A 25,343-nucleotide genomic window follows, 5' to 3' on the forward strand; every position below is an offset into this window, starting at 1 on the left:
AAATAACTCATGCGTGTCAGTTCAGACAGAGACCTAGTTGAGATCAGAGGAAGGGACAGTGTACTATCGGTTGGAGGATTTTTCCTATGTAGGAAACTCATCCATGCAGAAGGAATTATCTCCTTCAGGATTGCGCAGTTAGATTAGAGGTTAGTGAGTGTGTGAAGAGGCAAATTCACACAGGTGGCAGCACTGGACCCCAAGGAAAACTATGCAGGAAACAGGGAGCTTGGAGGGCAGAGGAGAAGGTTTGGAGAAGCCTTTAACTGTCTATGAGCAGCATTGTTTGATTGCAGAGAGAGCAGGATAGCTTGAGCGCTGATTGTTTTTGTAATATGAACATATTTCCACTTGTGTGATAATACAGAGATTGGGGTTTTAGGCTGAGGCTTTCCCCAAGTTATTCTTCTGTGTTCATGTGTGATTGATTTCTCATTCTCAGTTATATGTTTTCTATTTGATCTTGCTCATATTAAATTAAGCTTCCACAAGTTTGTTGTAGAAATAGATCTTGTATTTTGCTTTAGTATATTGCATAATCTGTTGATCTACGTGAAATTTCTACACATACATGTTTTTCCAATTTGAATGAAATAGCTGGAATGTTACTATAAAATTTGTTTAAGTACACTCTGTCTTGAACAATTATTCATTTTGATGTTTTCTTCTGATATTCAGAGTAAGGAATTCTTCATTGCTCCCTAGTTTCAATTGATCCCTTTCATTTCCCTCATTATCCAGTTTGAGGAATCCTTAATTGCCCCTTGACCCCAATTGAAAAACCACTTCACCATCTAGCCTCAAAGATCTGAATTTACTCAGCTACCTTGCCCTATGAACAATATCTTTAGAACTTGATTCAATCCTGTTTTCTTGACATTTGGACTCCATGGCCCAATGGTAAAAAGACACTTATGTATCCATCTAAATCAGTGATTCCACCACCAAATCAAATCAAAACCCAATCAAGCTTAAATAACTAGCCTAAAATCAATTAACTCAACAAAGTTAAATCATTAAGAGAGAGCCCTCTCTGAGCATTAGGAAGGCTAGATCCTAATCTCAAAAGTAGGTTTGTGGTTACCTCTATCATTTCTTTAAACACAACATGACAACTCTAGGGAAATTTTAGAGTGATAACATACTATATATATATACACACAACCACCGAGAGCTGAACACAATCACTGTATATATATACAGCACCACCAAGAGCTGAACGCAATCACTGTATATATACACATCACCACCGAGAGCTATCACAACGTATAGACTTCCGAGAGCTTGAGTCATGTGTTGCTTGGTATACCATTGATTGGAACTCCGTAATGATCTTGGTGCACTGCATTCATGCATTCTCATTAATTTTTTGTATCATTTTTTTTGACAATATATGCTTCTTGTATAAATTTCGATTCTTTCTTATCTTGAGACTTTTCTTCTTTGTATACCATATAGTGGTTACTTTGAGCTCCTTCCTACCATGTGGGCCTTCAGATTTTTTTCTGATCTCTATTGTTCTACAAACACTGGGGGTAATTTTTTATTACATGCCCTTTTTTATACCACACGCTACACCAAAATGAAACATTTTCATAATTGAGGTTTCAGACCCAAACATAGTCTAGAGTCGTCAAATTAATCTTAACGGGAAAACCCTTGTTGAAGTCCATCTCCACACATATTCAAGCATAAGTAGTCTTTTAAAAAAAATAGTTTCTGGGTCACGACAATAAATTTTTCCTAATGTATTTCCAATAGAGGATAACGATAGGAGATTCAAAGATACATGGTAAGATTCAGAATCCTTACCCAAACTAGTGCAGTGGAGATTGATGTTGTAAGCAAATCAAAGTTGGGAGATCAACGCTACATGAAGAGACCAACACTACCCCAGAACCACAACCTATATCACAAATGGCCTTATTATCCTCAATATTGTCAAAAACAACAACAAAAAAACCCAGTGCCATAGGATAAATATTAAATCATCTATCAAGAGAGGTTTCCACGTCTTAGAGATCCATTTGTGTAGATCAGTCAGCCACGACCCAAACCCATTAAAATTGTAGACCAAACCTTGCTCCGAAAAATATTTTTCATAGTTGGAAGCTTCATCCTCCAAAGGAACACGAAGGGAAGGAACTTTATGAACTACTAGAAGAACAGATCCAAATTTCAATGTGGTACTATATGAAACCGAAGAAGAGCTTGCTAGGCCAGCAACCATTCATGCAAAATATATTGTCTTCTTTATCGGATCACTAAGATTCGACATTGTTTGAACTACAGTGGAAATATGCAAAGAGATCCATGTGATATAAGCATACATTGGTTAGCTAGGAAAAATCCTATCCACCACAAAGGTTTTCAAAACTACCTCCATCTCAATTATAATGGATTGCAACAATTTTTTAGCAAGACTACAAGAAAATATTATATTAATAATTCACTCAATAAAAATTACTATTTTGTAAATTGTAATGGAAATGAAAAAATAACTAACATTCCGTAATATTACCATATATCAATAAATAAATTTGTTAAGTAAAGAAAACAAAGAGATAATTAAAAAAAAATGAGTTGTCTTTAGTGCAACTTTTTGGAAGCTTTTCTGGTGGGTTTTTCCCGTCTAATTTCTCTAAAATCAGACATAAATTTATTGAAATCACAAGCTTGTGGGTAACTTCTGCACAATCAAAGTGTCCTAATTTCTCTAAAATCAGACAGAAATTTATTGAAATCACAAGCTTGATGGGTAACTCCTGCACAATCAAAGAGTCCTAGGGTTTTTTTAGGGTGTTGAATCCATATATACAATCAAAAACCAGTTTAAATAACACAAATCAATATTTCACATCAAATTTTTCCGTCAGATTGGGGTATCGTAAAGTCCAAAAAGTCTCACTAAAAGCAATTAAAAAAAAAATCTTTGTCCAATTTATAGAACAAATACAAATTCAAGCGATATTGTAATTATTTGTTATTTAAAATATATTTTTGAATTGATAAATATTCGGGCACCGTAAAGTCCAAAAAGTCTCACTAAAGGCAATTAAAAAAAAAACGATATCCAATTTATAGAACAAATACAAATTCAAGCCATATTGTAATTATTTGTTATTTAAAATATATTTTTGAGTTGATAAATAAATTCAACACCGTAAAAAAACCCTGGAGCATTTAAATTCTATAATAAACCAATTTAAACTCAAGTTTTAAAATTCTCCCCCAAAATTTGATTAAAATTAATCTAGAAAAAGAAAAATAAACTATTTCATCTCAGAATAAACTACGCTTAATTTTTTATTTTTTTTTTATCTTTAAATAATAATTAAAATATTAATCAAAATAATTATTAATTTAATTACTTACCCCTTTTTATAATCTAGAATAATGTTATATAAAAATAATATTATAGTTTAATAAAAATATTTATTCAAATAGAACATCACCTTATCAATGATCTCAGTTGATGCGCTTTCAGCTTTAATTAAAAAAAATCTGCTAATATCGAAAAATTAAAACAAAATAAATGATTCTGTTTTTTCAGTTTGTAAACTGATTCTGAATAATTTCAATATAGAATTACATTTCAGTCTACCCTAGAGGCCATAGTTGACTGGCTGTGTCCAATTATGGACTTGAAGCGAAAAATACAGGCGTTACTTCTAATGGCAGCGTGCATGTGTCCAATTATATGGGTTTTAAACAAAAATTACATGTATGGACTGAATTAATTCAGTGTGAACTTGGATAATGATCTATTGTATCCATGATAATGGAATGATGCATGTACTTGCTTGTAAATTGAGGAAAACCCAGTCATCCTGACCCTTCGATTATCATGGATATCTGAATTAAATCATCCCGCCGCTTCAATTATCTGGACTAAATCACCCCCACCCTAAAGCTGTCGGTATTGTTGTGAATACTCCAAGCCCCAAAAAAATACCTTACCAGTTTTCGATGCATGAGGCCTAATTATGGCCTAATTGGCGTTGAATTCCTCTGTTGGTTCCTTGAATTTTTCTTCTGTATTGTATGCAAGCTTGTTTTAAAAAGTTCAATAACCACCTGCATGGCATCGATAATGGCCATCGTCCTTATTCTGCGAGGAAGCCAACTAATGTATCCCCACGCGCACCAGCTGCCCAGGTCATTGAAGGTGCGAATCCCGAAATCGATCCTCGCTCCAGCAATTAATCCCTGCAGAGGAACATGGGTTCTTGCAATCCTTTGGCTCCTTCCTTCCATAATTGAAGTCACGAAGCTTACACATAATCCGATAACCACTAAGGTGAAACCACCCATGTTCATATTCCCTGGTTTCTTCGGCCGACTGCACCAAATGCCAATCGCTGCAGATATAAAAACCCTCCATGGGATGCTAGGATTGTATAATTGAAGGGGTATCATAACTGCTTTTCTGGTATCGCACCGTTTTAATTTCCCCGTCTTATTCAAGCTTGTGTTTTCTTATACTTCTGGCCGGCGTAACTTGTGAGCCCGGTGCTCTCAGAAGGCAGCAACAATCCAATTCAAAGTTCTCCCTGCCTTCATGAGTGCCCAATTACCGGTTGGGTATTATCATTATTCTCACATGGGTAAGAATGACAACATGAGAAGTGTAGAAGAGGTGAAGAAAATGAAGCATGCTCTTCTGAAAGAAGATTATGTGGAGCTCCAAAAGGTATGTATATTTTCGATTTAAGCAATCGTGTCGCTCTAAAACCCAAATCTTCCAGAGCTAAATCAGCAATAAGTGATTTATGTTTTGGATTTAATCAATATTTTGTGACTTGTTTGTTTTTTTGGTCTTTTCAATGTGTCTCAGGATGTTAGGGCACTGAGAGAAAAATCGGTGACGAGCAAGGATAAGAAGAAGTGGTTACAGGCAGAAGTCAGGTTTGTGGGACTTTTTCTTTGATGGTATTCTTGGCGTGTTTTTTACTTTTGTTAAAGGGAGATGCGTCAATTGATGTAGTGCAGGACATCAATGGATATGGGTTACAAGCGTGTTTTTTTGGGTGGTTTCTCTATTGCTGTGACAGACGATCCCAGGAAAGAGTTCTTTACATGACTGAAAATTGTTATAGTTTTAGAAATTATGGTTTCAGTTGGTGTCATGCTGTTCCAGTCTATGGAAGGTGTTGAATGCAAATTGAATTTTAGTTTCATTTTGCAGCATTATGCTTTGGAGTATATAGGTTTTTAGTCTTTTAGGTTTTACCATCACCCTGTACATCTAAGGCTTGCAAGGGGAAATGGACTAACAAGCTTCTTTATCATTGTTCTCCTTGCCAAACCCCTTTTGTTTGAGTCCCTTCTGTCTGAGTAACTGTGGTGGATCTTTTAGGAGATTGTGATATAATTTTGCCGCTAGTAGTTGTGACCATTATATGCAATGCATGTGCATGTATGCAGCGGTGGATTGATGAGCTTTTGCTACCCAAACCCGTCCATCCACTTTATTTTGGGTGTCTGTGTTGTGTTCTTCAGCATAGTGTGATTCAATGCTTGTCACATGGCACTGGAACCACTATAAGCAAAATTATAAGCATATAGACTGTGAAAATCAAATATTCATAAGTAGTCAATCCATGCCCCAAGGCCAGATCCAGACTGCAAAAATAACCAGAATGCAGGCGGCTAATGGGTTATGACGTTAAGTTTATGCCCTTAGCATTTGTAGCTTAAGTTCAAAAAACTTGTGGTGTAGCTGTAATGTTTAGTTTTTGCATATTTAATTTGAAAAACTTGGTCATTTCATGTATTGATAAAACCTATATCCCCAATCTCACTTAAATGATATGGTATTTTTAAATGGGTAATGCATTGTTGGAGTTTTTTGTTGCTAAAAAATGTTAATCTACTTGCATTGCAGCTTTTGGCTTTTTTAATACCCAAATAAGCTCAAATCCCTTGTTTTTTATTTTATCCTCATATTTGTTATAAGGGTGCAATCTCAAGCTTGTACTTCCTACCACAGTATGAATTGGTTCCAGCAAGTATGAATTTGGTTGGGTGGATGTGTTTCTATACATTTCCTATTGTGAAAGAATGTTAGACTATGCAATTTGCATTGCATAACTGAGTCTTTTTTCATATCTTGATAACCCCAAAATCTGTGATCTTGATTGGATTCTGGTATTTTTGAAAAATGTAACAATTTTTAAGTATTGTTAATCTAAATATTTTATATCAAATTGTGAATTGATTTTAATGAGAATGAAAGTGGTTGGATGCACAACAATTGGTTTAGGTTCGTTTATGCAATAAGGTTATGATGTTGCGAATATATTGGGTGGAGTGTAAATTATAATATTATGTTCATATAGTTTATACTTTTGTGCAATAATTGTGAAATAAAAGTCAACTTTACTATATGCAACTTATAACAGTTCTGTATATCCTCTGTCCTGAATGTTCTTGGATGTATAATATAAAAGTTTCTTGAGTATTCTCTTTGAACATCATGTTTTTCAACACTTAATCAAAGTTTCCTTGTGTTTGTGAAACTCTTTCACCTTTCACAGATGTTGTTTTTGACAATTGATTTAAGGATTTTCAAATGTTTCCTAATCAAATGATAAATGATGCTTGAATTCCAGATTTTTGCGGCACAAATACAAATTGTTTACAGAAAAGAATCACAAGGAAACAGCAGATCCATTGGTATTCCCAGAATCTGGAGCTCATGTTCATTCAGTTTACAGAAGAACCAAAGAACCATCTGAAGTGTTGGCTATTGATGTTGAGCCTGCAATGCGTGAATTGACTGGGCTACACGCATTGCCATTGGTGTCAACAGATCACTGTACCTCCCCTGAAATGGTAAGACTTAATTTAAACATATTTTTCTAATCGTTTAACACAGCCTTTATTTCCATGGATTTGAATGTGATGATAATAGATTCTCTCATCATGATTTTTAGACTGGACCACAGCCTTCACCTATGAGGATCATGCCAGCTGTTGCAGTGCCTCATAGTTCATTTGTCACATCTGTTAATGAACTAGCTAAAAAAAAGGGAGACCTTGAAAAAAATGGGTTTGTTCGTGCTCAGAAGCCATCCAAAGTTAAAAATGGCCAAAATAGGAAAATCAAAGCAGATCTATTGACATCCCCAGAATACAGTGCTAAAAGCATTACCATTTCCAGAGGACCCAATAGACCAATTGAAGCACCGGCTATTGCAGACAAGTCTGCAAGACATGAATTAACTGGGATGCAAATGTTATCTTCAACAAGTGATTGTTCCTTGCTTGAAATGGTCAGATTTTTTTTTTCTCGGTAAAAAACTAATCTATTAAAATATGTACAGAGGTCGAAAATACATCATGGCGAAACCAGTGTGAGACAGGCTCTGGGCATCACACCCGAGAGCCGAAGAAGCACCAAACACAAAAGCAAGATCTCGCCCACGCAGGGGCACCAGACTAAGACCGTGACTGACCACCGCTGCAAGCCCGCGCAGGGGCGACAAACTGTAAACCAAGGCTGACCATAAGTGCAAGCCCACGCAGGGGCATTAGACAAAAAAGGAGATTGACCACTAGAGCTGGCCCCTACAGGGGCGCCATCCATTTCCTCCCTCGCAGGGGAGACTGTTCTTGCCCAATTCATTAGCAAAAATTCCAAAACAGAGATGACAAAACAGAAAACACCAAAGACCATAACTGAACCAAAGACAAATAGCCGATAAGACCAGTAGACCAGGCGAAAAGCTAATAGAACCTTGAGTGCGGGCGCCTTCATTCGTCCCATTGCTCTTCCTCAATTCGGCACCACCCATAGGTTTCTCGTTCAGCATCAGTAGGAAAAGTCGCTGCCTCTTCCCCGGTTTCCGCCTTTTGAACGTTCTAAGTATGCTTACCATTTTCCGAGTCTGTAGCTGGTGCCTTTGCCTCCTACTCCTTATCAGCTTCCGGAGCCTGCACTGCTTGCCCTGGGTTGACATTCATCCGTTGCCTTTGTTCATCCATGGCGTCGTCATCGTCTTGAGCATTCTCAATAAACAGTATAGAAACATGCGCGCTGATCCTTGGGTTGTTTGTGGAGCTGGTAAAATTGAAGATGGTGGAGCCAAACGCTGGCAAGGTAGCCGAGCCCGAAGCCCCTGCATCCAGGAATTGACTGGAATGTAAGGGGTTGGCTCCAATAGAGCTAGCAAGATTGCAGTGGCAACAATGGCCAACACTGTCCCCTTCAGGCCTGCGTGAGACCCCTCCTCTGGAAGTGCCTCGACGGCTGAGCATACGCTATCGAGGTCTCACCATTGAGGGACGAGAATTCCAACAGGCCACGGAATGAACCAGACCTACTGCTACCAACGTCGAAGGAGTGATGAGCCCGTCCGTCTGAGAAGGTATCTCTACAAAGACAGAGAGGCCAGTCGTCGGCATAACTACAAACATTCCCTGCTCATTCCCTGTTATATTCCAGACCTCCTCACCTACCCTGCTCAGGATCACATCCGCCATTACTGCTGCCATCCGCTGGGTCGAATAAGTTCTCCAGGCATTAACTATCCCCTGCCCCTTTGCCTTAAACCACCCGCGTCCTTTTCTGCTGCTAGCTGTGGGTGCCACGTGATGGCCGAAGGTCGGCATGTGTCCGGCCACCCACGCCTGTCCCGTCTCACATAACACCCGCATCCGGGGTGAAATGGTCAGATTTCATGAAAACATATTTATCTAATTGTTCATGCAACTATTAATTCTGTTGACTGGGATGTGATACTAACTGTTTTGTTCTCTTATCTTTATATGTGTAGATTGGACTACAGACTACACCTGTGAGGATAATCCCACGTTTCAAAGTGCCTCAAGGTTCATTTTTCACACCTGCTGTTGTAGACAGCCAAAATGAGAAAGTCAAAGTAGATCCGTTGGTATCCCCAGAATCAAGTGCTAAAACCATTTCCATTTCCAAACGAGCCAAACGACCAACTGAAGTGCTGGCTATTGAAGACCAGTCTGCAAGACATGAATTGATTGGGATGCAACCATTGTTGTCAACAGATGACTGCGCTGCACCTAAAATGGTTAGACTTCAAGCAAACATATCTATCTAATTTTTCAACACAGCATTTAATTCTGTTGACTGGAATGTGATTTAACTGTTTTATGCTCTTATGTGGATATGGGCAGACTGGACTACAGCCTTCAGGTATGCAGACAATGTCAGGTTTCAAAGTGCATCATAGTACATTGATCACACCTGTTGTTGAACCAGCCAACAAGAGGAGACGTCTTGCAAACAATGGAGTAACTGGTGCTCAGAAACCACCTAAAGTTAAAGATGGTAAAAATAGTAAAGTCAAAGCAGATCCATCAGTACCAGAATTTGCTGCTAAAAACATTTCTATTCCCATAAAACCCAAAGAATTAAGTTGAATTAACTGAAGCACTGGCTATTGATGATGAACCTGCAAGATATGAATTGACTGGCATGCAGCCATCGCTGTCGACAGATAACTGTACCATGCCTGTAATGGTAGGATTTCATGCAATGATGCATAATGCAAATATTTTTATGTAATGGTATAACCCAGGCTCACAGCCTTTAAGTCTGTTGACTGGAATAGGATGCTAACTTGTTTAGTCTCTTATGTTGATGTTTAGACTGGACTACAGGCATCAGCTATGAGGGTTATGAGAGGTTCCCTAGTACCTCCTGGGTCATTCGTCACACGTGTTGAACAAACTAACAAAAAGAGACCTCTTGAAGATAATGGACTTGTTGGTGCTCAGAAGCCATCTAATGTTAAAGACAGCTGGAATAAGAAAATCAAAGCAGCTCCAGTGGTAGAATGTGGTGCTGAAAGTCCTCCTATTTCCAGAAAACCTGAAGAATCAACTGAAGGACTGCCTATTGAAGACAGGTCTGCAAGACGTGAATTGACTGGGCTGCAGCTATTTTCATCATCAAATGCTTGTACCTCACCTGAAATGGTAAGACTACATGCAAACATATTTATCTATCTATTTAATACAACTTTTATTTCTGTTGACTGAAATGCAACGGTAACTGTTTCATTCTTTGATGTCGATATGTTCAGACTGGATTACTGCCTTCAGCTACGAGGATGATGCCACCTTTCACAGTGCCTCAGGGTTTGTCGGTCACAACTGTTGTCAAGCCAACCATCAGGAAGAGGCAAAATAATGGATTAGTCCATGCCAAGAAACCATCTGAAGTTAAAGGCAGACAAAGAAAAAAACCAAAGGCAGCCCACAAAAGCCCATCTCACTTATAGAGGAAAAGGGTGCGGGAAGTTTTTGGGACAATTAATAATACAAGAAATGCCATTTTTAACCACCAAGATTCCATCGACCTGTTTTTTACCATCAGCTTCAAGGCACTGCAAGGGAATTGTTTGAGAGATTAGAATTCTGTAGAATTGTAATTAACTGCATTTGAACACTGATATCCTTTTATTCAGTTCTCTAATTGTACAGAATTCATCAATAATGTTGTGCTTATTTGCACCGAAAGATTTGTACAATGCAAATTCCTTTGAAACAGACATACCTTTCGAGATAAAATCGAATTCAAACTAGATTGTATGAGTAGACAGAATTTCATCCATCTGTTCATCTGTTTCTCAGCTCAGACAGGTCTAATTCCGAATTGTACTTTATTATTTTCTATATACATGTTTCTCATTCGTGGCAGAGTCCACGCTTTAGCTTTCCTCTGCAAATGTACATGAAAAAGGAATTAGCAATTCTAAAGGGAAAGATTGATTTATTATGCTGACAGGTGCTCTATAGTTTATAGTTTTAAGTTTAGTAGAGGAGATTGGTGGTTACTAGGGGTAATATAAGAAAAATGGGATGTCAATATTTTTTTATTTTTTTAATTTTGTTTTATAATATTGTTTAAATTAAATATAAAACAAAAAGTTTTAAAGAGATTTAAGAGTGTAAAATAATTAATAAACATATAAAAATTTAGTACATATAATAAACTTACTATAACAAGATTTTTAATCATGGATATTCACTTTTATTTTATCATGGATATTATTAATTTGTATATAGGATTTGTTTTTTATCAATATCACATGTGTAAAAAGAGTAACCCATTACAAAATCAAATATTCTATAAATATATTATTTTAATTTTATTATTATTATTTTTTATTTTTTTTAATTTTTTGGAAGGAGAGATTTGTAATGTTTAGTAAACATTTTGACTTAAAATTAAAACAAAATAAATTGATAATTATAATTATCAATAATACATTTTGATTTGGTCAAATTACATAAACTAAAATAAAAATACAATAGCATAAAATAAAATAGATAAAATTAATAATAAAACTAGTTTAGATCTATCTTAATTTCAAATGTATCAAAAGCCTAAAAAGAGGATTAAATTTATTGAGATGAAAATCTCTTTTAGAGTGGAAAGAGATTTGATCCATCTTTATACTTGCTAGATTCAGAATTACAATGGGAGTAAATTTATTGAGATGCAATTCTCTTTTAGAGTAGAAAGAGATTTGATCCATCTTGATACTTGGTAGATCCAGAGTTAAAATGGATCTAGACTAGTTTATTTGATTCCATTTTTTCAAACCAATAAAACATTGAATGTGGATTTAGCTTGTAATGAGATGACATCTTCTTTGTTGGTTTTGCCCAATTTAGCTTAAGCGTTATTAGGGTTAGGCTCTTGGAAGTGTTGTATCTATGTAGGTGATTTCGCTAGTCTGGTATTAGTATAGCAACCACAATGTCAGATAGTAAGAATATAGGGAGCACCCTATCAAATAGTAAGAGTGCACCACCATGGAGACTTGCATATCATTTTGAGTTGAGTTCAAAGTCTTGAGCCTCGACCCAAGCGGAAGAGAGAGCTACTGGGTGTGATCGGAGAAAAAATAGCTTTAGATTGAACTCAAAGAGAGAGCCAAGCCGGTTTAAATTCTGCGTAAATATATTGCTATATAAACTAACCCGCAACTTTTTAGCTATCTTTTGCGTGTTTAATTACCCAATCAGGATATGGATTGATTTCCTTTGCAAATGGGCAAGAGTCTATGTATTGAGTCTGACTAAATGGGCATTCAGTTCGTTGGAGAAGTCGAAATTGCAAAAATTCCTTAGACCACTAGAGAAGGCCAGATATATAGACTGATCCAGCTGCACGTTGGAGTCCCGGACCACTGAATCGTTGGAGAAGTCGAAATTGCAAAAATTCCTTAGACCACTAGAGAAGGCCAGATATATAGACTAATCCAGCTGCACGTTGGAGTCCCGGACCACTGAACCATCTCGCAATTAATCTCCATAAGGCCCCCGCAACATATATTTGCCATCGATCTCTACTGGGATATTTTGATCGTCGATTTAGGGACCCACGCTGAGCAATGGGGTATAGGTAGTGCGCAAAGGAGGAAGGTGCTGGTCTCTTGAGAGGGCCCAGAGTTGGGTTGGTGGGCTATAAGGGGATCATGGAAGGAGGAATTTCATTTATGAGGTTAAAGATAGCTTAAGGAATGAATGTGTTAAATTTTGTTAAATAAGGTCTCGCTAGTTATGGTGAGGTTTGGAATTCGTGGAATCAAATAATAGAGTTAAGTAAACGATGTATTTTAACAAGGCATCAATTTTGTTAAGAAAATAATGGAAATAATGGAAATTTTGGTATGATTTTGATAAAATATGGCATTGATTTTTGGAAATCCAAGTTACAATGGTAAATCTTCAAGATTATGGGTGCCACAAGGGTTTTTGATGGTATTGAATCCATTTCCACCATAAAAAACATAATTCAAACGCTCTTATTTTCTGGTGCCACAACAGTTTTTGATGGTATTGAATTCATTTCCACCATAAAACACATGATTCAAACACTCTTATTTTTGGAAATCCGGGTTACAACGGTAAATATTCAAGATTTTGGGTGCCACAAGGGTTTTTGATGATATTGAATCCATTTACACCATAAAAAGCATGATTCAAACACTCTTATTTTTTGGGTGCCACAAGGGTTTTTGATGGTATTGAATTCATTTCCATCATAAAAAACATGATTCAAACACTCTTATTTTTGGAAATCTGGGTTACAACGGTCTATCTTCAAGATTTTGAGTGCCACAAGGGTTTTTGATGGTATTGAATCCATTTCCACCATAAAAAACATGATTCAAACACTCTTATTTTTGGAAATCTGGGTTACAACTGTCAATCTTCAAGATTTTGGGTGCCACAGGTTGTTGATAGTGTTGAATCCATTTCCACCATAAAAAAACATGATTCAAACACTCCTATTGTCAAATTTTTTGAAAAAAAAGAGGCTAGATTCCGACGATTTTTGGCCATTTGTGTGAAATTCACACCTTGGTAAACAATGCCCAAGTAAAATAAAAGATGAGAGGTCCAAAGTAGCCGAAAAAGTTGCACTAAGGTCATTTTCCTTGCCACAATTAGTGTTGAGTGAGGAAGGCCGAGCGTGAGGTTAAAGGTTGAAGTAGAACTCGAGAAAAAGAATCATAGCAGGTAAGGGGGTTGCATCAGCAACAAAGATAGGTAGCTCATATGGAGGAAAAATATAGAGACATCAATTAAGCATGCATTTGATTTGACAATGAATATATTTATACCAATGGCCTTATATACAAACCCTCTCCTATAGAAAATGAGGAAGTCAAACACCAAATTCAAGAGTTGACATAGAAGAGTAACATTTGACCAACCTCCTTACTCTACGTGAGCCCTATCATGTTGGTTTAGAACCAGGACAAGATGTGGTGATTACATTTTTGACCACATAACCTTGAATAAAGTTAGAGTTGAGAATCAACATCTAATCCCCTAGATTGATGATTTATTTGATCAATAAAAGGTGCCAAGTCTTTTAATAAGATTGACCTCAAGTTAGGCAATCACCCAGTGATAATTGAGCCAAGTGGTGTGTGGAAGACAACCTTTAGGTCGAAAGGAGATCTCCTTAAGTGGATGATCTTTCCTTTGGTCTTTGCTAATGCACTAACAACATCCACAAGGATGATGAATGATATTTCGTGAACATTCTCTAATTCTTGTGTGGTCACTCTTAAATTAAATTTAGGAAGAGAATATGAAGCTCATTCAACATATCTTCAACACCTTGTGCCAATGCAAGCTAAATGCCAACCTAGAGAAGTGTACACTTAACATGCAAAAACTCAATATCTAAGGCACAGTGGATAAGCATATTGTGCATTTCAATCCAACCAACTTCCATGTCATTCGATATTTTTACATCCCAATACGATAATTTGGAGTTTTGTGACTTCCTAAGCTTCCCAACTTGTACTGTAAATTTGTTGTTCTCTTGTATTATGTGTTCCTTGAGCTAGGTGACTAGGGGTGGAGCCAAGGTCAATTTAATTTCGCAAAGTAACAATAAAAAAAAATTGAGGAGCTAAAGCATCACCTATGCATGCCACAAGTCCTCATTCTATAAAATCTACATCAATCATTTGAAATCTTCAAATTATGTTGTTATTGTAGTCTTCACACATCATGACATCTAATGGCATATTATAGTGATACCCTCCCTAACACGGTTCATAAATACCCTAGAAACCCACAGTAACCACAAGCCTTTACAATTTATGCCAATTTAGGTCAAGTTGTAGAGTTGCCTTTATTATAGTGATCCACATAGCTTCAATAGTTCCATCTAGACATCAAGCGTAATTAGGCAAGTACTAATCAAGTTGTAAGCTACCTCAGCGAACCTTAGATTGTGAAATTTATCACAATTCTCAATCATTGTGGATATACTATTTTAAAGTGACCAAATTTATATGCAATGATCTAACTTCTATGCTACATAACAAACATTGGTAATAGGTAAACAAGCATCATATTGTTACCTCTAGTGTGGAATTATACACAACATGGGCATTCTTTGTGTTAATTTAGGCTAGCGTGACAAGATGATTTGAGAGGCACATTGTAGTCGACTTGTGGGGCATTTCAACATGAGGAATACAATGGTAGTGAAGTATAGGTACCTCTACTTGCTAAAGCTCCCATGACACACTAATATATTCAACAAGTTCATGAGCATCTCTTGGTCCAAGCTTTGGTCCATGATGGACACAAAATTGATCAAGTTGATGACCTTCCATCCTTAAACCAATGAATAAAAAAGCTATCCAATATTATGATTGTACATATCCTCAAAATGTACAACACAAAGAATTTAGGTACATGCATCAAATTTTTCCTTTTGTTCAACACAACTACTTTAACACTCATCACATCTCTATCAACCACAAAACTTTTATGTTGTGCCTAGTGTTACCCGCTAACCCCGATCAATTTAGATATGCTTGTTGCATCAACATGTGAAAGATTCATCCCATCCTTAAAATAAGGTAGACAAAGCGGCAATATTTGTTGAATAGATCAACATGTTCAATAAAAAGTTTGTGATATTTTTTGAAAGGCAAACACCATCAAATAATAATATGATCAACATTGGGTTCAACATGAGCTTAGATTAGTGAAAACTTATGAATTGTGAAATAGGAATCTCATCCTCAACATAGTTGATCCTCCTAGGCACCAGAGTTGAAGAAGATGGTTGATTTTCCACGGCATACTCATATCGCTTCCATGTGGTGGTGACATCTAACATCCCAAACTGGTTGGAATCAATAAGAAAGTTCCTATTGAATAATGCCAAATCACCACATTCAATTCATCTTCTCCCGCCTCTATATTTTCTTGTAAAACAACTCTTCAGACTCCCTTTTGCACAATATCAATGAAACAAAATCACGCATTGTAGGAGGAGGAGGTCGTCATGACAGTTCTTCTTGTAAAATTCCTGGAAAGTGTCATAATGAAGTTAAAATTCAACATGATATCGTAAACAACATGTGTCACGAATTGTATTAGGCCTAATAAACCATGGTTTCAATTTCTAAAACATCCTTATGGATATCTTCACATGGTGATTTCTTTCTTGAAATTCCTCGAACAATGCAACTTTCTTCATTTATACAACTTGCTTAGCATGATTCAAATACTCCCCTTTATCTATGTGATGTCATACGACATGCGTTCTATCTAGAATAACATGGAAATGACTCTCCCAAAACTCTACCACAAGTGCTCTAATTCCTTTTGTAAGCCTATCTTGGTAGGGTTTCTTGGTGATAAGAGCCCAACAAGAAGATTCGTCATTTTCATTTATTCGAACCCTAAATTTGGTATGCTTGTGCAATGTTTTTATTGAGACATGGAGAAATTTTGAAATTGTTGCCAACTTTTGTTGTCTTGATGTACTTGGTGCAACAATAGCAGTTGTAATTACCCTATGTGCAACTTGAACAACATGTTTTCTTAATTTTCCAAACATAGTGAATGCCTTTGATATATTTTCAGTGACACTCTTCCTGATTTGAGCATCTTGGACACCCAAAATATTTGTGGCATGTTTTAGTTTCTTATGTTTGATCAACCCATATAATATTTGATCTTTTGCAACAACCCAGTGTTTCTCAAAATATTGTTGAATGATTTTATTGACATGTTCTCTAATAGTGTGAGCATGGATAGGTTTCCCAAGGTCCTTTGTTGTGCTTGCATCCAAATTTTCTGCAAACCTTCCACCTCTTTCCAAACCACTGCAATTCCCTATTATCCTATCAAATTGAGAGGAAACAACTCGTTATTCTCCTGATTAATTAGCTAGATAGGGAAAATATTATTCCTCAAGTGGTTGATTAGCTTGATATCAAACATATTGTTCTCATAGTGGAATTTGATCAACTTGATAGGGAACATGTTATTCCTCTAGTGGTTGATCAGCTCCATAGGGCACATCTTGATCATCATCTAGTTGATCAACTTGATAGGAAACATCTTTTTCCTCATGTGGCTGCTCAATTTCCATCCCTACATAGTGGAATACAAAATATACTTGTAATTCAAGTGAATCATCAGCATAAGACAAGTGAATAATAGATCTACACAAGCGTATATAAGAAATCACCATAGGTGGAAGGTCATGATATGATTTGATAGTAGACATCTAGGTAGAAGAAGTTGACATGGAACAAGGGTTTTAAGTTGAAACATGGAAAGAAAAGGGTTTTGAGCTCAGGGAAAGATAGGTCGAAGAAGAGTGCACTAGTAAAAGTATTAGTCCTTATTTCAACGAAAATGGTGATCCAGAATATGATGAAAGGTAAAAGCATTCCTTCATAGTCAATAAAAATCAATTTTGAAACCCTAAGGTTCTAGTCACAAACCCTAGGGAAAAGTTAAATGAAAAACAAGTTGAGACTTGGTAGATAGGTAGCGGAAGTTGACATGGACCAATGGTTCTAAGTAGACACATGAAAATAAAAGGGTTTTGAGCTCATGGAAAGATGGTTTCAAGAAGAGTGCACCAATAAAAGTATTGGTCCCTGTGACAAAAATAAGGGCGATTCAGAATATGATGAAAGGAAAAATCATTCCTCCTCACTCAATAAAAAACAATCTGGAAACCCTAATGTTCTAGTCAAAAACCCTAGGGAAAAGTTAAATGCAAAAAAGTTGAGACTTGGAAGCTAGGTAGCAGAAGTTGACATGGACCAAGGATTCTAAGTTGAAACATAAAAAGAAAAGGGTTTCGAGCTCAGGGAAAGATTGATCCAGGTGGATATTGTTGGCCACTCACCAATTCCACATGGACCCTGTTAGAGCCTAGATTTGTCTCGGGCTGAAAAGACAAGGTTCTAGGTCCACATCAAGCCACGCTCAGCCTCGTAGCTAGCCCTACGAGGACAGGAGAGGGCTCTCTTCGGGTCAATCTCAGAAAAAGGTAATCGATGAGGCTCGAGATGACTGAAATGAAAGCTAATTTTAGGCTAGGTATGAAGTACAGGGATTTGATTTGGTTTTTTGGTGAGTTTTGCTGAAAAAATGGGAAAGGCAAATTTGAGCTCGGGGATGAGGCACAATTTTCGCAGAGTTCTGATTAGGGCAACGAAGGAAATCAATTTAATGCTTTAAAGTGAGTGAATGGATAGATAACACTGGTGAGGAGCTAAGGAGAGCAAGAGAGTCTCAAGAATTCTCCTTAAATTGATGAAAACATAGAAAATTTAAACAAATTCAAAGGCAGAGCATAACAGTGATGGATTCTACCTTAATCACTCATTTGTTCAAATTCAGAAGAAGAGACAAGAAAATGATACATATAACACTAATGAACTTACAATTACTCAGAGAATAACACCATAAAAACATAAAGCCACATGGATCCCAAACAGTGCTGCAAAACCTTGGTCTTTCCTTAGCCAAAAATGCAGAAGTGAATGTACAAAAGAGTGCCAAACTTTTCCCAAGAGTCCAACCCTGAAAATGACTTAGAAATTACATAATATAGGTAAGCCAACCTATTCCCTTGCCTCTAGGGGTCGAGCTCATCATTCTAGGAGCTGTTTCAACCAATTCTAAACAAAGCACTAAAAACTAGGCAGTCAAAACAACTTGCCTCTATAAGGTAGGACATTGATTCATTCATTAAATTTTCACTTTTTGGAGAATGAATCCTCTAGAACAAGTAACTAAGTAGCAAAATTACATCATGTTCACCCAATTACATCAAGACAAGTCAAAAATAACATTACAAAGAAAAACTAGTCAAACTGGCCGAATTTCTGAGCTGGAAGGTGAAAAATTGGGCCAAAAACCTCTGTGCACCGCACCAATTTCTGTATGCGCCGCGCCACTTTGCTGCTGATTTTGAGGCACTTTCTGAAGTCCAAATTGAGCCCAAGGGTTCTTGTTGGAAATCCCTACCTGTCTACTTTCCAACCCAAGTGGAATTTCTGAAGTTGGTGCCCATTTGCCCCTCAAAAAATTCAATCTCCCAAGACTGCTTCCTGTGTGTGAAAATAGGGGCAGAGAGGTCATTTTTAGGGTGTTTTTGACCTCCTGAGGACTCAAAACTTGCCCAAACTTCTTGCCCATGCAACAAAAGTCATGATTTTTCATGAAAAATCTAAAACTATAAACTTTTTTTCATTTGGAACCTCCAATCGTAAGCGCGCGCCACTTGGCGCGACGCACAGGGAGAAAACCCCTGTTTTTTGCACAAAAATTTACAAAAATGCCAAAAATGCCCCAAATTCCTTGAAATTTGGGCTGGAGCTTCTTCATTAAGTGTTATGTTGGGCTAAAGAGGCTTCAGCCAATATCTGAAGACGATCGAGCTCCCTTTGCCTCTTTTGCTTCTTGATTGCCTTCCTCAATTTTGCTTTCAAATTCCTGATTCAGGCCTTGCACACCTTGTTTCGCGCCATGTAGTGGAAAGCCATGTGTCTCAGTAATGCATTGTCCTTGTCAGCTTGTCCAACAACCTCTCTAAGTGCATGTTAACTCTCTCGAGATTGGCCTCCTGATCCTCATTAATCTCTTGCTCCAATGATGTGAGCTCAATTCTTCTCCTTTGCGCAGCTTGGCGATTCTCTGTAGGAATTTACAGGGTAAGTTCCTCAGAAAGAACACCAAAAGGACACCGCTCACAACCAGATCTCAAATCAATACACCAGTATTTTTGACGTGGTTATAACCCTCAAAGAGGGAAATAGTCCACGGCCTGAGCCAACGTGGCCACTTCAGGCAATTTATTAATCAAAGAATGAAAATTTACATAAGCTTTCTCTCATAGACGGATTACCCGAACAATGACCCTCCATGCGCTTTAAATAGAACTCATGGACCAATCAGGTGTCAAGCCACGGATCAAGTGTCGGTAATACCGAGGAGAGAGTGAACCATCAGATCACTACATATCGTGACCGTCGGCTTGTAAGTTACAAAATGTACAACGGTAAAGAAACACACTTTACCTAACTCTATACTAGACCAAGTTGAACTTAACTATTTCCTATGTGTCGGAATATCCTAACATCCCCCCTTAAGAACAACTTGGGATAGGATTGAAGGATTTACAAATATGACACAATAGGAGAAGGAAGGAGGCACTAGAGCCTATCCCCCCTAGTGACAACTTCCTGAACTCCAAGCATATATCGAAGTTTAGTGAACTTCGCCTCTGTGAGAGCCTTTGTGAAGATGTCTGCAACCTGATCATCTGTTGAACAATATTGCACTTCAAGAACATGGTCATGAATGAGCTTTCTGATGAAGTGCATGTGTAGTTCAATGTGTTTGCTGCGCTGATGCTGGACTGGATCTTTGCATAGCTAAATGGCACTTTGATTATCACACCAAAGTGTGGTTGGATGCTGCTGCTCAAAGCCAAACTCTGATAGGATCTGACGAAGCCACAAGGATTCCTTACTAGCTTCCACGGCACCACGATACTCTGCTTCTGCTGACGAAAGAGAAATGGCAGCCTGTTTCTTACAAGCCCATGTAATAGGTCCTGAACCAAGAGTGAAGACATAACCGGCAGTAGACTTCCGATCATCAGGGTCACCAGCCCAATCAGAATCAGTGAAACCAACTAATAGAGGAGCTGCTTTGGCACTGTAATGAATCCCAAACTGTACTGTACCTCGAACATAACGAATTATTCTTTTAGTTGCTTTCCAATGACTTTCACGGGTGTTTTGCATAAAACGAGCAACAAGGCCAACAGCAAAGGAAAGGTCAGGACGAGTATGGGTTAAATACAAGAGTTTTCCTACAAGTTGACGATATAAGGTAGCATCAACTTCAAGAGAAGTACAAGAGACTGAAAATTTGACTCCAGACTGAAAGGGAGAAGGGGCTCGCTTACAGTCTTCCATGTGAAAATGACGAAGAATATCACAAGCATACTTGGACTGGGAAAGGGAAATACTCTCCTTGGATTGCAAGACTTGAAGACCGAGAAAATAGTGTAAGTGTCCTAAGTCTATCATTTCAAATTTCTTTTTAAGGCTAGACTTCACATGGTTTATAAGGTTGGGATCACTACCAGTAAGAATAAGATCATCAACATAAAGAACAAGGATGATAGGAGAGTTGCCCACTTTCTTGGTGTAGACAGTATTGTCAGAATAACACCTAGAAAAGCCAGATTCTAAAAGAAAGCTATCCATTTTGGCATACCAAGCCCAAGGAGCTTGCTTGAGACCATAAAGGGATTTCTTAAGTCGACATACAAGGCTAGAGTCTGTTTGGATGAAGCCAATGGGTTGTTCCATATAGATTTCTTTATGCAAGTCCCCATGCAAGAAGGCATATTTAACATCTATCTGATGGACTTCCCATTTTAAAGAGGCAGCAAGGGAAAGAACAAGGCGGATAGAGTTCATTTTGGCAACAGGGGAGAAGGTTTCAGTGTAGTCAATGCCTTCAACCTGTGAAAATCCCTTAGCAACAAGACGAGCTTTATGTTTATCTACTTTCCCATCTGGTCCATACTTGGTTCTGTAAACCCATTTACATCTAACAAGTTTGCGTCCCTTTGGTAGAGGAACAAGATCCCATGTATCATTTACCAACAATGAATGATATTCTTCATTCATAGCTGCTTCCTAATGTGGATGGCCTGAAGCTTCTGCAAAAGTGTCAGGGTCATGATTTACTGGAGCTTGAGCCAGTAAAGAAGAGGTTCTTTCAAACTGAGAACGTGTACGTCGCTGATCTATAGGATCACCGGCAAGATCACTTGCTGCATCCCGAGTAGTACGGACCCATCTTGGAAGTTGAGGATCCTGAGAAGGTGGGGGAGGATTGTCATCCTCACTTTCATCATCTGAAGAAGAAATGTTTTCAAAAGTAGAAGAGATAGGAAGAGGTGGCACATCCGCCGGACTAGGCTCGCAGACCGATTTATTTTCATCAAATTTTACATCTCTTCTAATGATAACATTTTTGGACTTAAATGGAATAAGTCTATAACCTTTTACATCTTCAGAATATCCAACAAAAGTACATTTCTCACTCTTAGGTTCTAAAGCTTTATGCTTTTCATCTGGAATATGGGCCCATGCTTCACTTCCAAAAACACGAAAGTGACTTACATATGGTTTAATGGAACTCCAAGCTTCTTCTGGAGTGATATTCTTTAGAACCTTAGTAGGAGTGCGATTTATTATATAATTTGCACAATTAATTGCTTCGGCCCAAAAACTAAGACTGAGTCCTTTAGATTGCAGCATACAATTAGCCATTTCCTTTAAGGTGCGATTCTTCCTTTCAGCTACACCATTTTGTTGTGGAGTGTATGGAACAGTATGTTGCATTTGAATTCCATTTTCGGTGCAAAAGTTGATGAATGTGTTTTTAACATATTCTCCACCATTATCAGTTCTTAGCTTAAGAATTTGATGTCCAGATTGTTTTTCAACAAAGGCTTTGAAGGCCAAAAATGTGTTAAATACTTCGCTCTTGAGTTTTAAGAAGTATACCCAAGTGCGTCTGGAGAAATCATCAATAAAAGTTAAGAAATACTTGCAGCCAGAGAATGAAGCAACAGGAAGTGGACCACATAAATCACTGTGCACAAGTTATAAAGGGGCTGAGGCGTGCCAAGAGGCACGTTTTTCAAAACTGTCCCGATGATGTTTTCCGAGTACACATCCGGAACAAACACCATCTCTGCAAGATACCATAGGAAGACCTGTCACCATATTTTCTTTACATAGATGCTGAAGGGAGCGATAGTTTAAGTGACCAAATCGCTCATGCCAAAGTTTGCTCACTTCATCATTATGAGCAACAAATACTGAGGGAAGATTTGATGACCCAAAGTTGTGAAACTTATACAACCTTGTGGAATCATCAGCAATACCAGTAGCTAGAATCTATTTAGGATCTCTTAGATCCTTGATTACAACATCATGAGGTGAAAATTCAACAATTTTACCTTCACCTGAATGAGTTATCTGATATACAGATAGAAGGTTGCAGGATAAGGTTGGAACACATAATACATCATTAAACTGACCATTGTCTAGATGAACAGTTCCAGTCCCTACAACATTAAGAGATCTATCATCACCAACATATATATTTTTGGTGTTAAAATCATTTAAAGAAGAAAACATGGCTTTGTTTTTGGCCATGTGATAAGAGGCTCCAGAATCAATGAGCCACTCATGAGAATGAGAAGAAGAAGATACATTTAATGCATAACCAGACTGAGATGATTGACAACGACATGCAAAAAGTGTCATTCCTGAAGATGAAGTTGAAGTTGAAGTTGAAGAATGCTCCACATGGATGTTATGTTTCTTCATTGCGGATTCCAAGGCTTCCATCTTCTTAAAGCATTTAGATTCTAAGTGGCCATCTCGATTACAAAAGTTACAATGTCTATCAGTCTTCTTCCAGTTGTTTTTATTGGTCCTATCATTTTGCTGAAATGATCTTTCATTTTGAGGCTGAGTTTGCTTAGGACCCTTGTTTGGTTTAGGACCATTCTTTTTAGGATATGACTTCTTAGGATTCTTTGAATTTGGTTGCTGCTAGGCGGCTAACGCTTTCTTGGAAGAGTTTCCAAGATTAAGAAGACCAAGGTGTAAGAGTTTTTCTTGTTCTCTTATTAAAGAATCACAAAAAGAGTCAAAGGAAGGGGCCTTGTAGTCTTTTCCTTGACAAATGAAAGCTTCCCTTGTAGAATGGAAGGTGGAAAAAAATACAGAGTAGGCTGGTCCCAACTTAGTAAGGATGGAATAAATAAGGTTACTATCTTCTTTCTTAACCTTAACACCTTCCAAGAGATATCTAAGGGTCTTGAATTTGGACAAGAAATCTTCAATGCAAGAAAAATTATTAGGATCCAATGTAAGCAACTCATTTTCAAGTTGATGGGCTCTAATTTCATTTTTAATCCCAAAAACTTTAGTGATTTGTTCCAATGCTTCATGAGGAGTATCAAGTTCTGCAATATGGAATCTAAGATCAGGAGAAATAGACATCCCTATCAAACCACGTGCTTGATCTTGTCTATTTTCTCATTTTGCAGCCTTGTCTTCATCTTTTGGTTTCTTCTCTTGGCCTGTGGCTATTCTGTAGAGACCTTTACTTCTAAGTAAATCTTCCATGTAGGCTATCCATTAGAAGTAGTTAGTGCTGTCGAGAATGACTTGGCATGGACTTTCCATTTAAAAAAAAAAAACTAAAGCTGAAGATGCTGAAAGTAAGTGTTCCAATGGATAGATCTCGAAAAATTAGGCTGTTTTAAAAAAAACGGCTCTGAAAAAGGCTTCCGGATGAAGAAGTTATGGCTTTTTGAAAAAAAATTGTTGAAGTTGCCGGCAAAGTGCGCGAATGTGCGGGAATGAAAAAAAACGCCCCCACAAAATGGAGATTTGAACCCAAGACCTCTACTCTCTTAAAATAGCTTTGAACCAATTGAGCTATACAAAAAATTTGAGAGAGAGAGAGAGAGAGAGAGAGAGAGAGAAGGGGTGAGGGGGGGGCCTTGGGTTGCGTGCTTGCCTTGAGAAAACTCTTTTTTCCTACAAAACAAAAACACAAAACCCAACACGAATATGCAAAGAAAAACGAACCTTACGGCTCGAAGTTAGCTTTAGCCAGAAACTAAATATTTTTCTCAATGTTTCTGATTTTCCAAGATCACACTAAGGTGCAGGGAAAAGAGCATACACATGAGAAAAAAACTTCCTTTCTGTTTCTGATTTGCCCAGATCGCACAGTGTCGCAGGGCAAAGAGCATACACAGAAATGAAAGGTATAGATCCGGTAATTAAAAAAATCTAAATAAACAGAAACCGAAATAACCAGAGAGAAAATAACAGTAAATTGCAGATAAACACTGTATACCTCCAGATCTTAAAAATGACGCAGATAGGGCTACCGGAAACCTTTTCGCGTGAAACGAAAGGGGTTCCTCACTGGAACAGATGCTCCGAACACAACAGAGCTGTCCTCTCGGCCCGAAAGCAGTCAGAAACAGTAGATCTAGGAAACGACAGCCGCATGCAGTTCTACCGGCTTCAGATTTGGATCACCAACGGACGCAGCCCTCAAATAGCTCCGATACCATGTAGGAATTTACAGGGTAAGTTCCTTAGAAAGAACACCAAAAGGACACCGTTCACAACCAGATCTCAAATCAATGCACCAGTATTTTTGACGTGGTTAAAACCCTCAAAGAGGGAAACAGTCCACGACCTGAGCCAACGTGGCCACTTCAGGCAATTTATTAATCAAAGAATGAAAATTTGCATAAGCTTTCTCTCATAGACAGATTACCCGAACAATGACCCTCCATGCGCTTTAAATAGAACTCATGGACCAATCGGGTGTCAAGCCACGGATCAAGTGTCGGTAATACCGAGGAGAGAGTGAACCGTCGAATCACTACATATCGTGACCGTCAGATTGTAAGTTACAAAATGTACAAC

General features: G+C 37.7%; 2 protein-coding genes and 1 long non-coding RNA gene across 3 annotated transcripts; all 3 read left to right on the plus strand.

The window, feature by feature from the left end:
* The first annotated feature begins 3,779 nt into the window (after window positions 1-3,779).
* LOC149140243 (uncharacterized) lies at window positions 3,780-4,930 on the plus strand. Its single transcript, XR_016265067.1, has 2 exons — window positions 3,780-4,693; window positions 4,838-4,930. It is a non-coding gene; the product is annotated as an uncharacterized LOC149140243 (long non-coding RNA).
* A 3,684-nt stretch (window positions 4,931-8,614) lies between these two features.
* Window positions 8,615-9,500, plus strand: LOC149140244 (uncharacterized). The gene is made up of 3 exons (XM_089450936.1): window positions 8,615-8,674; window positions 8,781-9,050; window positions 9,157-9,500. Exons 1-3 carry the CDS (start codon window positions 8,615-8,617, stop codon window positions 9,400-9,402), a joined length of 576 nt encoding a protein of 191 aa, XP_089307062.1. The 3' UTR covers window positions 9,403-9,500.
* Window positions 9,501-9,651: 151 nt separating this feature from the next.
* Window positions 9,652-10,529, plus strand: LOC149140245 (uncharacterized). Its single transcript, XM_089449906.1, has 2 exons — window positions 9,652-9,960; window positions 10,068-10,529. The coding sequence occupies exons 1-2, from the start codon at window positions 9,652-9,654 to the stop codon at window positions 10,263-10,265; spliced, it is 507 nt and encodes a 168-aa protein (XP_089306032.1). The 3' UTR covers window positions 10,266-10,529.
* Window positions 10,530-25,343: the final 14,814 nt, after the last annotated feature.

The sequence above is a fragment of the Pinus tabuliformis genome, chromosome X (assembly GCF_031772625.1).
Source record: "Pinus tabuliformis cultivar Carrire ecotype Pingquan chromosome X, CPIR1, whole genome shotgun sequence".
In the NCBI taxonomy this organism is placed as follows: Eukaryota; Viridiplantae; Streptophyta; class Pinopsida; order Pinales; family Pinaceae; genus Pinus; species Pinus tabuliformis.

What these genes read in the sequence shown, in the direction of transcription:
- LOC149140244 (XM_089450936.1), top strand. Translation starts at nt 8,615, where the DNA reads ATGTGTCCGGCCACCCACGCCTGTCCCGTCTCACATAACACCCGCATC. An exon ending in CCCGCATCCGGGGTGAAATG is followed by an intron (nt 8,675 to 8,780) that starts GTCAGATTTCAT and finishes TTATATGTGTAG; the next exon opens with ATTGGACTACAGACTACACC. An exon ending in ACTGCGCTGCACCTAAAATG is followed by an intron (nt 9,051 to 9,156) that starts GTTAGACTTCAA and finishes GGATATGGGCAG; the next exon opens with ACTGGACTACAGCCTTCAGG.
- LOC149140245 (XM_089449906.1), top strand. Translation starts at nt 9,652, where the DNA reads ATGAGGGTTATGAGAGGTTCCCTAGTACCTCCTGGGTCATTCGTCACA. An exon ending in CTTGTACCTCACCTGAAATG is followed by an intron (nt 9,961 to 10,067) that starts GTAAGACTACAT and finishes CGATATGTTCAG; the next exon opens with ACTGGATTACTGCCTTCAGC.